Source organism: Bombina bombina, chromosome 5, assembly GCF_027579735.1.
Source record: "Bombina bombina isolate aBomBom1 chromosome 5, aBomBom1.pri, whole genome shotgun sequence".
NCBI lineage: Eukaryota > Metazoa > Chordata > Amphibia > Anura > Bombinatoridae > Bombina > Bombina bombina.
This window is the reverse complement of record NC_069503.1, coordinates 243,432,279-243,447,054: the sequence shown is the minus strand read 5'-3', so window position 1 is coordinate 243,447,054 and position 14,776 is coordinate 243,432,279. Positions and strand designations below refer to the sequence as shown.

Genomic DNA, 14,776 nt, shown 5'->3' with positions numbered 1-14,776 from the left:
TCTTAACTACTCCGGCTAAAATCATAGCAAAACTCTGGTAGATTCTTCTTCAAACTCTGCCAGAGAGGTAATAACACACTCCGGTGCTATTTTAAAATAACAAACTTTTGATTGAAGATATAAAACTAAGTATAATCACCATAGTCCTCTCACACATCCTATCTAGTCGTTGGGTGCAAGAGAATGACTGGGAGTGACGTAGAGGGGAGGAGCTATATGCAGCTCTGCTGGGTGAATCCTCTTGCACTTCCTGTTGGGGAGGAGTAATATCCCAGAAGTAATGATGACCCGTGGACTGATCACACTTAACAGAAGAAATATATATATATATATACTGTATATATATATATCCTGTATTAGGCTACAATGTGTGATTTTGTAAAATTTTGGGATAGTGGTGTGCCACAGGATTTTTTAATATAAAAAAGTGTGCCACGGCAAAAAAAAAGGTTGCAAATCACTGCTTTACTCCTTGTAATGACACTTCCCATGCTCATTAGCACTCTGCTGCAGCGCCCTCTAGTGGCTGCCAAAATGTAAAAAAAAACAACATTTTTTTAATAATAGTTGTGCTTGCCACATGGGGCCCACTGGGCCCCTGACAGAAGTCATCCTATTCACCCCCTGAGGGAGGCCCTCCCAGCAGGACACAATATGTGAGGAATGACCAGCAGTACAGAATAAGTAGGTAATGGCCAGCAGGACACAATATGTGTGTAATGGCCAGCAGGAAACAATATGTGAGAAATGACCAGCAGGATAGCATAAGTAGGTAGTGGCCAACAGGACAAAATATCACAAAAAAACAATATCAGGTAGTTGAGAGATCAAGCCTGCCAACTAGCCTGTTGAAAAACATTTTACAGTTCTGTCTAGGAGTTTATTGTCAGTGGAGAGGAAGCAGATACTGGTAGGGTGTTTCTTAGGGACAGAAATTATTTTACATACATAAAGAAAAGATGCTATTAAAGTCATGTCCTCTTCACTGCTGTCAAGAAATCCCAGTTTGGCACTAAATAGCTCTGTAAACCTAGAAGAAGAAAAAAAGAATGAGAAAACACAGATCACACTGTCTATGTAATAATACATAAAGCTGTTTAATAGAGAAGTATAATCCAGAAACATACCTTCTATAATACATGGCTGGAAATACTTCAAGAACTTGTGCAGCCCTGAAAAACAAATATATTTAAATATCTAGAAACTGATTATTTGTGGAAGTGTGTTAGTGTGTTTATACCAGTTCTCTAGTTCGCACTGAAACACATAAAAGCCAGGGAACACAGGATAATGTGTACTCAACCACCAAAAAGTTAAAGAAAATTAAAGCTTTACATGATAAATTCAAATACTGATGACATCACATATGACATCATAAAGGGGATAATCAATTATATATTTAATCACTTCACATAACTGATACTATAAGTGAAGTATGAGCATGTTAGGCTAAAACTAAATTTCTACTTGAGATAGAGGAAGAAAAAAAATGTTAAATTTAAAACCAGTAAATGAGTTTTATGTCATCATTTGCAAATATCATATCTACTCTATTCATTCAAAAACAGAATTTATGCTTACCTGATAAATTACTTTCTCTTACGGTGTATCCAGTCCACGGATTCACCCTTACTTGTGGGATATTCTCATTCCCTACAGGAAGTGGCAAAGAGAGCACACAGCAGAGCTGTCCATATAGCTCCCCCTCAGGCTTCGCCCCCCCAGTCATTCGACCAACGGTTAGGAGAAAAAGGAGAAACCATAGGGTGCAGTGGTGACTGTAGTTTTACAAAAAATAAATTTGAACCTGACTTAAGTACCAGGGCGGACCGTGGACTGAATACACCGTAAGAGAAAGTAATTTATCAGGTAAGCATAAATTCTGTTTTCTCTTACATGGTGTATCCAGTCCACGGATTCATCCTTACTTGTGGGATACCAATACCAAAGCTTTAGGACACGGATGAAGGTAGGGAACAAGGCAGGTAACCTAAACAGAAGGCACCACTGCTTGCAAAACCTTTCTCCCAAAAATAGCCTCCGAAGAAGCAAAAGTATCGAATTTGTAAAATTTGGCAAAAGTATGCAGTGAAGACCAAGTCGCTGCCTTACAAATCTGTTCAACAGAAGCCTCATTCTTGAAGGCCCATGTGGAAGCCACAGCTCGGGTGGAATGAGCTGTAATTCGTTCAGGAGGCTGCTGTCCAGCAGTCTCATAAACCACATAAAGATTGTGTAATAATCGTTCGTTCTTCGAAACTGGATTAGGACACCTACTTGTTAGAGCGGCAAAGAGAATGACTGGGGGGGCGGAGCCTGAGTGGGAGCTATATGGACAGCTCTGCTGTGTGCTCTCTTTGCCACTTCCTGTAGGGAATGAGAATATCCCACAAGTAAGGATGAATCCGTGGACTGGATACACCATGTAAGAGAAAGTGCGCTTATTTTAGTACTGCTTATTCATTCTTGGAACCCCCTCACTCTGTCCTCACCACCTCTGATAGTTAGCTCTTTCCCATATCTAAATGACCTTAATTTGGTCTGCCTTCCGACAACTCCCAACAAATTTATAAAATGTATTAGAAAATATGTAGCTTACGTTCTACGATTAAATTATTTATATATATATATATATATATATATATATATATATACATACACAGTTATATGTATAACCTAATAGACATGTGAGGTCTTGACAATATGCCAGAAATGTTACATTTTCGTCTACAACCGGATTGCAACTCCATTTTTAAATTACTTGAGTTCATGCTGTGTGTAAGGAGGTTAATGCCAGCTTCCTCAAGTTTACAGATATAATGGCGCTTACTAAGGTCCCTTTGCCTTGTGATTGGCAAAAAACTACATCACAGATACATTACCTTTTATTTGGGAACCTGTCAGCCTTGCTTCGCTTTGAACGTGGCCGACTGGTACATCTGCTACCCATATGGATGATTACTCACTGACTTGCTATTGGTTGCAAGAGAGAAGGGCCAGGTGACCACTGCTTCTTACATTGGGGAAAGCAGGCTTGCATGTGAGAGATTGCTCTGCAAGGGCTCAAAGGCGCATACACTACTTAGTACACTAAGTCTAGTAAATTATATAAATGTCTATTGTCCATATGAAAGATTGCTCTTTAGACATGATAAAAATCCATTGTAGTTATCTTAATTTTACTGGGCTCAATGCACTAAGTGGCAGTGGCACAGAAATTATAGCGTGGAATGGAATACGCGATATCAGTGGAACTTGCTAACATTAGCGCGTGACTTGATATTACATGCCCATGGTAAACCGCGTTAACCAGAGAAGGGTTAGTGCGGCAATGGATAAAACAAACACGCTAACTTGCGTGTCAGATTTCGAGTTGAAAGTCATAATTTGCGTATCATATTTCAAGTTGAAAGTTTCTAGTTTGTGCTCGAAGAAAAGCAGAAACTGTGCTAGAATATTTAGCGTGGCTGGAGCCCTGAAGTAAACTGTAAAAGTTGCACAAAACACCTACAAAACACATTAAAATAAGTATTACATACATATTTACACTTTATAATATAAATATAAAACATTAAAATATTAAATATATTATATTAATATTAAAAAATATATATATCTGTCTACACAATATCTCTTGATAGATAGATAGATAGATAGATAGATAGATATGCAGGTAAAGATATATATTTTACACAAAAATAATCATATATATATTAAAAAGAACATTTCTCTTCTTAAGAACATAGGAATGTAAAAGTATTTATAACACCTTTCGGGTTTAGCGCAGGTGATCTATTGCAGTGTTGGGTTAGTGCATGAGCGATAACAAATAGGATTTTTTTTAAGCGCATCCCATAGAAGTCTATGGCGCAAAGGTGTTAGTGCAGTCCCGATATCCAAAATCCTGAAGCTTGTGCGCTAACCTTTAACAAGAAATAATTTAGCGCACCACTTCTAATCTAGCCCTGCATTTCCTCTCTTATCTCCAAATACTTTCAAAACCGTTATCGGACATATGTCTTTCCACTCCTATAAGCTCTACGTCCCTCTCTCACTTCCAAGACTTCTCATACACTGCTCCTGTCTTCTGGAACTCTCTATTCCGCTCTATAAATCTCCAACCTTGCATAGCTTCACGCGCTCTTTGAAAACCCACTTATTCAGAGATGCTTACCATCTCTCCTCTGTTTTTCATCCCAAAATAAATCTGCATTGAGTCATTGCTGCAACTACAATCCATGTGAAAAGCTACCCCAAATCTTATATCGCTGCACCTTCGACCAGTAAGACGAAGATCTTCGGAGCAGGGCCCTCCTCCTTCTGAATTAGTTTTTTTTTTAGTCTGCTATGTTTTTGTACCTTATCGGAAAAAAAAGAACAGATACAAAAACCACACTCAACAAAAACACAAGAAGAGAAGATTTTACAATCTACAGATGCAACAAAGAAAAAATAATTTTTTTGTGAAACTTTAAAAGGACCTCTCAATACAGTAGAATTAGATAATTAACAAGTGCATAACAAAAAGATAATGGGGTAGATTTATTAAATTTCAGACGGTGCTTGATAAATCTATCCCAAAGATTTGACACATGGGGGCTGATTTAACAAGGGCCGTGTAGCCCTGAATGTAACTGTTTCTGCGTGAGCCTTCAGGTTTGCCGGAAACAGGAGTTAAGATGCAGCGGTCTTAAAACCGTAGCTCCTTAACTCATCCGCCAGCTCTGAGGTGACGGACAGCAATCCCCCCGATCGTATACGATCGGGTTGATTGACACCCCCTGCTAGCGGCCGATTAGCTGCTAATCTGCAGGGGGCGGAATTGCACAAGCAGTTCACCAGAACTGCTTGTGCAATGTTAAATGCAGATAGCGTATGCTGTCGGCATTTAGCGATGCAGTGTGTACATGATTCCCTATATCAAATCATGTCTGCCCAAGGTATGATAAATCTACCCCCTACTCTGAATTTCAAATAAGCAGTAGATTTTTTTCTAACAAATTTATTTTTTCTCCCATTTTCCGGCCCCTGTATCATGTGACAGATATCAATCAATCACATACTAGTATATGTATAACCCTGTGAGCTTGTGCTCATGCTCAGTAGGATTTTGTTCACCAGAAAAGTGTGAATATAAAAAGACTGTGCAAAATATGATAATGGAAGTAAATTTGAAAGTGTCTTAAAACTGCAAGCTCTTTCTGAAGCATAAACGTTGATTTTGACTCGAGTGTCCCTTTAAGTCAAGCACACGTCACCTGTTATTAATCATTCATTAAAATATTTTTTATAGCAGTCGTAAGGATACATAAGAAGAAAAGAAAACACAAAAAGAATGTATAATAGCATAAGACAGCACATATGTTCAAGGTATTATTGCTGCAATCTCTGATCTCTCAACATTCTAAAGTTACACAGGATAGGAGGATTACTCACAGTTGTTTTTGTCTGGTGTCCATGATGGGGGTCAAAGCTAGAAGCAGTTTGTTCAGATTAAACATTCCAACAGTGGCTTGGTTACCAATTTTATACCGTCCTTCATCGTCAGACGTGTTTGGAACATAATCTATGTAATGCAAACAGATCATGTATTACTGCGGTACATAAAGGTAATTCAAATAAATAACTTAAGCAACAATTTTAATACACATTTTTCTCTAGCTGACATAAAAGTGAAATGGGAATGACTAGGAATTAGTTTCCTTTTCGGAGTGTTTGAAGACAATGTATATTTATTTATACAGGATTAACTTCAACTTTAATATTTACCAAAGAGAAGAACAAATTCCTGGCAACAAACTTCCAGATGGTCTCAAACATTATGCTACTTAAAGTCATAAATTGTCAGACCACAGATTTGAAACAGAACATAAAAGTAGATATTATTTTAACCTGAATAACCTGTATGCAAATTGTGAAAAAACTAGAAGACCCATCTATCATTTTAAATGTTTGTTTTACTTTAACATTATGTTAAAACCAGCAACGCCAGTGGCAAAATTCATTTTACTTTCCTGTTCCTTTCAGTGAAGAATGAGAGGAATAACCGTTTAAGTAAACTGCTTTGTACAAAAAAAACAAAAAAAACTTTAGTTGACACTGTAAACCTTTAAAGGGTATAACATTGGAAAAAATAAAATAAATGTATCTATATTGAAAGAGCAGCACATTAATGACTACTCACCACAAATAACACTTTATGAATGTCAATGCTTAGCTGTAAACATATATCAGATACATTAACTGTCCACTCTGTCTTCCTACATAAATAGTTGTATTTAAGACAAAGGATGGCTGCAGTATGATCTGACAAATGTATTCAATAAAGGGAAAAAATACATTTTACTCCTTCACTGCACTCTCTTATTCCTCTGGGAATAGTGGCAATTCCCTGCCTTCTGTATAACAATATTTCATGAGTAAGCTGCTTTTTAAATGGAATTTGTATAGTTTATCAGGATGCTAAAGGGAGTTACCAAGTGGTTAATAAAAATACATTTAAATATGGGGGTAAAACAGCATTTTTGTACTTTTAAATAAATAAAAGGGACGTTAACATTTTATTAAATTGAGCTTAATGAAGAAGTTTGGGATCTATCCTTCACATTTTATTAAATGAAGCCTAATCTATCCACCACCACAGAACCAAAACTTAAATGTATGTCATGGAAACTAAAGTCTGAGTTCTTTAATTTGTACTTCCAAGAACAGGAAATAAGCCACACTAAGCTACATTCAAGGAAGTGATCTGTATTCTCTGAAGTGGCCTCTATAATACATTTAGGAAATTTAAAGCCACGTTAATAGCTTTAATTATAAACTGACAACTTAAAAGGAGAGTAAAGTAAAAACGAAACTTACCTAATTCAGATAGAGCATGTGATTTAAAAAAAATCCAATTTGCTTCTATTACCAAATTTGCTTTGTTCACTTTATATCCTTTGTTGAAGAGTAAAGCTAGCTAGACTTATAGGAGCTCAGGATCATGCACGTCTATAGCAGTCTATGGCAGCAGTGTTTGTAACTATGTATAACACTGCTATAAACAAGGTAGCAAAACTTGCTGCCAGATGACTAGACACGGGCACGCTCCTAAGTTCACCTAAGATTACTCTTTAACAAAGGATACTAAGTAAAATTGATAAGAGAAGTAAATTAGAAAGTTGTTTACAATTGCATGCTCTATGCTCTATCAAATCCATTGAAGTTTAATTTTGACTTTACTGTCCCTTTAAAGATTGTCATCCTTAAAGGGAAATTATTATATGATTAGTTAGTTGTATTAACTAATATAGGGGTTGATTCCAATCTTTCCGATTCTGCTTATCAACTTTTTTTCAGCTTCCTATGTGTTTTTTTTCAAGTTCAGAGCAATCACAATGGAAATGATAACACCAGCTCTGCATTGGGAAAAGCTCAGGCAGATAAGGGAAGCTTGATTGTACTTCTTAATAAGGCCAGTTATGTTGCTGAAGCAAAGAGGCCGCTATCAGACAGTGTCACCTACCGCAGTTTACCATTCAATCCTACAAATAAATTCAAAAAGGATCTTGGCATTCTGTTGGAAGAAGGACAAGCATTGGGTATATTACAAAATAGAGAAGTGGAACTTTAAGTCCCCAAATCACCTGTAACACCAATCTTCCACCATGTACCCAAGATCCATAAGGATTCAAAATCCCCCCCAGGTAGGCGGGCATAGGCTCACTCTTGGAGCCTGTGTCCGAGTGGACTCTATTCGACAGCCACTAGTCCTCAACCTATACAGCTATCTTAGAGATTCCAGTGATTTACTGGAAAACCTTAAAAGAATAAAATGGAAGGACACTTTTTGTTGGGCAGTGGTTGATATTGAGTCTCTTTATTCATGCATCCCTCGTCACTTAGGAATAAGAGCTGTGAGGTGGTTTCCAGACAGGGACACTTCTTACTTAGAAGAGGACAACATTTTCGTGTGTGAATGTTTGAAGTTTCTGCTAATTCACAATTATTTTTTGTTTGACAATGTATTTTCTTTACAACTATGTGGTACAGCAATAGGGGCAAAATTTGCCCTCTCTTATGCAAATTTATTTGTGGGTTGTGGGAACTCCAATACATTTTTTCTGGTCATAACCCGTTTATCCAGGATATTGTCTTATAGAATCGTTTCATAGACGATATGGTATTTATATTGGACAACAAGGATGGCAAAATCTTTGCCATCACTGATTTTATAATTATCTCAGCGACAATCCTCCTTGCAGCAGCTCGATCCTCCTTTTCCTACAGAGCGCCACAGTTACGGAACAACCTCCCGCACACTTTCAAACCTTCCCCAAGCCTAATATCCTTTAAGAGATCCCTCTCTACATATCTCAAAACAGAATGCTTCTGTCATGGTTGATTATATATTTCTTACCTGTTCTATGTAAAAATGTTGTATCTATTGTGTATTATTATTGTTCTTGAATTTTATTGTACCCTATTGTATCAATGCAATGTTTTGTGGACCCAGGACATACTTGAAAACGAGAGAAATCCTTCCTGGTAAAATATTTTATAAATAAATAAATAAATAAATAAATAATGTCCATTTGCGATTCACTGGTGAAACAAACACTCACAAAATTATTTTTTTGGACCTCACACTCGAGAGTTTGACAGACACAGGTGAAATTATATCCAGCACATATCGAAAACCCACAGCAGGCAATACAATTTTACACGCTAAATCAGCACACCCACATCATCTCTTGAATTCAATACCCAAGAGCCAATTTCTTAGAATAAGGAGAAACACTAACTGTGACCATACTTACAATATACAATCTGAGGAATTGAAAATTAGACTCCTAAATAGGGGGTATAATCAAAAACTACTCTGCACTGCTCAGGAAGAAGCTAGAGTTGGACACAAATTTAAAGATCTTAACATTCGTTCTCAAAAGGAGCTATTATTTTTAGCACTCCTTATTCATTGCAGTATCACAAAGTTGTCAATATTCTGAGAAAACACATTAAATTGTTAAGCAATGATAATGATTTAGCGACATTTGTAAACAAATTCAAATTTGTGTCTAGAAAACTCTGGGCTCAAAACTTTTCCTAAGTATGATTCAAACTAATAAAACTACTACAACTAATTGGCTAAATTATAAGGGAAACTTCAAATGCAACAATTACAACTGCAAAGCCTGCAAAATGACAACAGAAGGAAATCAATTTTCCTCATCTGTCACTAAAAAAACATATGATATTAAAGTGAAGGTAAATTTTATGGTTTGCAATTACGCCCAAACATTCTTCATTATTATTATAAAGCAGTCGCTAACTTTTTTTCTATGTTTCTATTCTATTTTGATATAATATATAATTATAAATGTCCGTGCCGTTTCCTAACAGACTCCTCCCAGCAGCTACTTCCGTGTTTTACTGTTTCCTAACTGAGAGCGGTCCCACCCTCTCTCTGTGTCGGCTAAAAGTGCGTCTCATGAACGAGCACCCTCAGTAAATTGCATTCCTCACGTTCAACGCATGCGCATAGTAATGTAGTGACGTTGAAATGTTCAGGCTGACCACCCCGGGGGGAAAACGATGATTGGATGCTGACATAGAAGTAGCATGTCAATCAATTTGCACAACATGTCAAGTTGCACAACATGTACGAACGGCAGATAAACGCTATTTAGTAAAATTTAAAAAAAAAGATGAATTAAAGTTATGCTTAATTTCAATTTAGTTTAAGATGGCGTAAAGTACTTCGCTTAACGTTACCTTATATAAAGAGTTAGGGATATGAGGCATTTAAGCCCAGTGTTGAATTAAACACTAATTAATTAAATATAATTATGAAGTTAGTTAAAAACACTTTATTTAACATATATGCAAGTAGACCGGACGAAAAAAATTACTCTAATAGGTGTATCAGAGATGGGTATCTTCACTTCCACCTCTAATTAGAATACTCCAAATTAGATGTCAAAACAATTATTTAAAAACATATAGGCCATGTGGGCAGGGGTGTGGTCAATGACTCTGTATGGAAAAATAAGAAACGGCATATCACAGAACCAGCACGCTTTTATCTCAATCACATCAAGATTCAGACATTCTATGCGCTCAAAGGCGGCCTCCTACCTGCGTACTGCTTTGATTAAACAAAGTCAGCAGATTTCTAGCTATTCCCTATATATATATATATATATATATATATATATATATATATATATATATATATATATATATATATATAATGTCAAACATACATAGTATACAATTTATAATCAAATATTTGTGAGTATCCTAGATTCAGTCAAATTTTATCAAGTTCGCTTATTTAGGGCATTTATATCTAAATAGGTGAAAAAAAATCATAATTATCCTACAAAGCTATATAGGAAGATTGAAATAACACTCATAACCTACTAAGGGACCGAAATCCTCTTATAGCATCCGCAAATTTATGCAAATAAGGGAGATTTTGTTTGCGCTTTTGGGTGTATACAAACTGAAACTCTTATGTAATGCATAAAGCACACTTTATATTAATTTTGGGAGATCAACCCTTTATGTCCACAAAGGGGGGGGGGTGAGACTTATACGTTTAAATGGGTAACATTATGATATATTTTCAAAAAGCCATTCTCTTAAAGGGGAGTCACCCAGATTTTGTAGAGTTTATATCATTTTTATATTCCTGCTGAGATAGCTCCCATGATTTTATGGTTATGTTCATAAATTTTTCCCATATAGTACAAGTTGGAATTTTGTTCACCGGATAAGGAACCATATATTATATAAAGAGTCATCATCTCACTCTAAAAGCTAAGTCCCTTACACTGGTTATTCGATCTATAATCAGCGAATTATAAGAAACTTTTGTAGGAGATGGCCTCATTCAGGCCTTTGGGTGTAGTTGATTGTAGCTCATGAATCCATCTACACTCCTTTTGCAGAAGCCTTTTTGTGATGTCTCCCCTTAAGTTTCAGTTGCTCAATGGCAAAAAATAAAATGTCATATTTTCGTCCTCGGTGCACTGTATTCATATGTTGGGCTACTGGTACATTCCGATTCCATTTGATGTCACCAATATGTTCTAATACTCTAGTGCGTAGCTCCCTAGAGGCTTTGCCCACATAGATAAGAGGATATTTGCACATAGCAACATAAATCGCTCTTCGTGATCTGCAGTTCAGAAAATCTGAGATATCATATTTTTTTATACGTTTTAGGGTGTGTGAAGATCTTAGTTGAGGCCATGTTTTTACATGGTTGGCATCGTCCAAACCTTTTGTTTCTATCAACCATGTCCTTGGTTGTACTTGTGAAAAATGACGGTTAGTCAGAATATCTTTCAGGTTCTTGGATCTTCTATGTGTTATTATAGGTTTGTCCGCAATGACTTCCAAGAAATCCTCATCTTCTTGGAGCACATGCCAATGTCTCTGGAAGATATTACGAATAGTAGTGTTTTTATCATCAAAGGTTCCAATTATTCTGATCGTTTGTAATTGTTCAGATGTAATTGTACCCTTTGCTATATTTGTATGCTGATTCATAAGTAGTGTGGATCGATGTAGGGCCTTTGCTCTATGGTATGCTTTTTTCAAGCATCTACCAGGTTAACCCCTTTCCTTAAATCTTTGTCTTAGTTCACATGCCTCAGATTCAAAATTTGCTTAAGTACTGCAATATCGTCTAGCCCGTAGGTATTGTCCATAAGGAATACCCATCTTTTGACTTTTTGGGTGGTAGCTTTCCCACTGTAAGGGACTATTGGTAGATGTGTTTTTTCTATATAATTTAGTGCTTAAAGACCCATCATACTCTTTCCTTATTTCCAAGTCCAAAAAGGAAATACTTATATCATCTATTGTAGAAGTATATTTCATCCCATATGGATTATCATTTATCGACAACATGAAATTAGTGAAATCATCCTTAGTACCAGTCCACAGAATTAGTACATCATCGATATACCGAATGTAAAGCTACAAATATTTCTTATATGGGTTTGTATCTTGATTGAAAACACTATTACTTTCAATCCACTCCAGGAAGAGATTTGCATATGCAGGGGCACAGCATGTACCCATTGCTGTCACCTTTTTTTGCAGATATATTCGATTATTAAACAAAAAATAATTATGTCTAAGTACAAAGTCTAATAAATCAATAATAAATTCATCTTTCGTATTGCCTGTCAGATTAACTGATTTTTTAAAGAAAAGTACAGCTTCCCTGCCTAGAGAATGTGAGATATTCGAGTATAGACTTTCTACATCAATACTGGCTAGTAAGGTATTCTCCTTCACTATGATATAAGCTAGATATTGTAAGACATCTTTTGTGTCTTGTACATATGATGTCAAGGTGTAAACAAAGTCTCTTCGTTTTTTATCAATAAACACGCTTGCATTCTCTGTGAGGCAACCATTTCCAGAGACTATGGGTCAACCTGGAGGCTCTTTTATGTTTTTATGGATTTTGGGGAGACTGTAAAAAGTTGCTACCCTCTTGGTCATATTACACATAAATTGGTATTCTGCTTTTGTAATTACTCTTTCTTAATGTTACCTTACCTTTAACTTCTATGCTACATGCATAACACGGTGGGTCATATATTTAATAACATGCAATCATTGTCAACATAAATATGTTGGTCAGACCTCCCGTGAACTCCATGATAGAGTGAGAGAGCACCTAAAGTATGTTGAAAATTTCAATAAGGACTCTGCTGTAGCTAAACATTTTAGTGGCCTGCACCTTATCAATGTTCCTGAGTTTGGAGTGCAGACCATTGAAATTGTAATGAGACACCCAGGGGGGGGGGGGGAAGGGGGGTGATAGACACAAATTACTCACCAAAAGGGAATTATTTTGGATTTTAAAATTAGATACGAGGCATGAATTTAGAATGGGACATCTCATATTTTACTAATTAAATTATGTTTATTACACCAAAATGTTCCCTTATCACTATCTCATCAGGGTAAATAACACCTATTTTTTCCACATCAATTATTCTATCTTTCTAAAGTTAACACATTGGCCAAATATTAAATATATAGAAAATATCATCCATCATGCTTAACTTAATGTTCAGTCATTAATTGATGTTTCATGTTTGGGTATTAATTAATTAATTTATTAATATCAGTGGCCATAAATGACCTTTTACATATATATATTCTTATAGATCCTGTAAGCATACTTTCAAGGAAAACTGTATTCTTGTTTTTTATACATCATTTTTGTTGCTTTTAACCTTATTGTGCAATACCACCTTATGTATGGGATGGGCGCTCCCCTGTGGGGTCCGGTTTCTGGTCCCTGATTGGTTGAGTCCATCCTTAAATAAGTTGTGGTCCTTTTCTCTTGTATCCTATGATTAAGCGCCATTAGGGGCGTGAAACGCATCACCATAGCCTCTTGACCGCTGCATGTCAATGCCATTTTTAACTTTGTTCTAATACATAATACATTTTATTTTTTAACTCCGAGTGCTCGGGATATCTTTTTTTATTGCCTTTCGGTGGATTGGTTCTCACTGCTCACCTGATGCACCCACCACACTGTTTTCTGGGGCTAGTAGTTTTTTAAGAAAGAATTAGTATTGTCGGGTGCCCCGCTTTCAGTTGCGGTTATTTTCTATGATGTCACACATTGGGAAAAGATCACATCAGATCAGAGCTGATACCGGAAGGTCACCCATATGATGCATGGACACTATTGACTTCAGAAATCCCGGACCATGAGTTTTACACTATGTTTCAACAACAAAATGGATTCTAATTTAAAGTAATTGTGTCTTATTAAACAGTTATCTATCTATCTATCTATCTATCTATCTATCTATCAACAATTACATATTTGTGAATGGGAATGAACTTTTATAGTTCTGTTCCTGTTGATTGGTGACCAAGATATTTTGCATGGGTTTATACAATAAAAATAAGTCACAAAATGTGTGTTTTTATAAATCATGAATTACAGTATATAGAAGAATAGAACCTTACAGTAATAGAAAGTCCACCAAGATAAACCTCATTCAGTACAGGGAAGCTTGGAACTTTTGCTGACATTTAAAACCTCGTCATCCCATGATTTACAGTATGAGAACTGTTAAAATCCAATTTTAGAAGATGAGGTATATTAATTTCCCACAGTTTTTCTTGCTTTTAGATGAAAATCTTACCACATCATAGAACAAGTTTTTCTCAATTAAATATTAAAGAATAAAAATAAATGTATATATACATATATATATATATATATATATATATATATATATTGAGTAGGCATGCTCAGTATACCCATATACAATGTGCATTCATATTGTTTATCACTTATCATTAACACCACTCTATTCAATTGCAAAACACACACATGGTTTCCTGTGATCAACAGCCATTAGTCAATACGGGTGCCATTGTGGGAAAATGGAGATCGAATCTTGTGGCAGTTATCAACCTAGACTATGTTTGACTCGAAACGATAGTGATCACTTTGATAAAAAAATCAGAAAGATTGGAAATCAACCCCATAGTCTTCAATATATGTGAGTTGATTCAAACAATGCTGGCATCTTTCTGTACAATTTATTTATTTATTTAATTAATTAAAGAACAGCTGTACAGCGCTTTCAAAAGCAAACAGCTTGCCTATCTACCACTGAGACAGTTTTTATCTGGTGGGCATGTGAGATAGCATAGGTGAGGTTTTCTAAAACAGATATATTAGAAATACTACAACTATGCCTTTTTGTTTACTTTCTATTATTAATAAACATTT

General features: G+C 35.9%; 1 protein-coding gene across 2 annotated transcripts in view; it reads right to left on the bottom strand.

Moving 5' to 3' along the window:
* The window catches only part of LOC128660205 (protein adenylyltransferase SelO), a 170,363-nt gene that overhangs the window by 63,310 nt on the left and 92,277 nt on the right, over positions 1-14,776 (bottom strand). For both annotated transcript variants that reach the window (XM_053713909.1, XM_053713910.1), the window contains 3 exons: positions 5,437-5,566; positions 1,128-1,172; positions 949-1,030 (listed from right to left, as the gene is read on the bottom strand). In XM_053713909.1, coding sequence (XP_053569884.1) covers positions 949-1,030; positions 1,128-1,172; positions 5,437-5,566 — 257 coding nt within the window. The remainder of the gene's footprint in view (positions 1-948; positions 1,031-1,127; positions 1,173-5,436; positions 5,567-14,776) is intronic.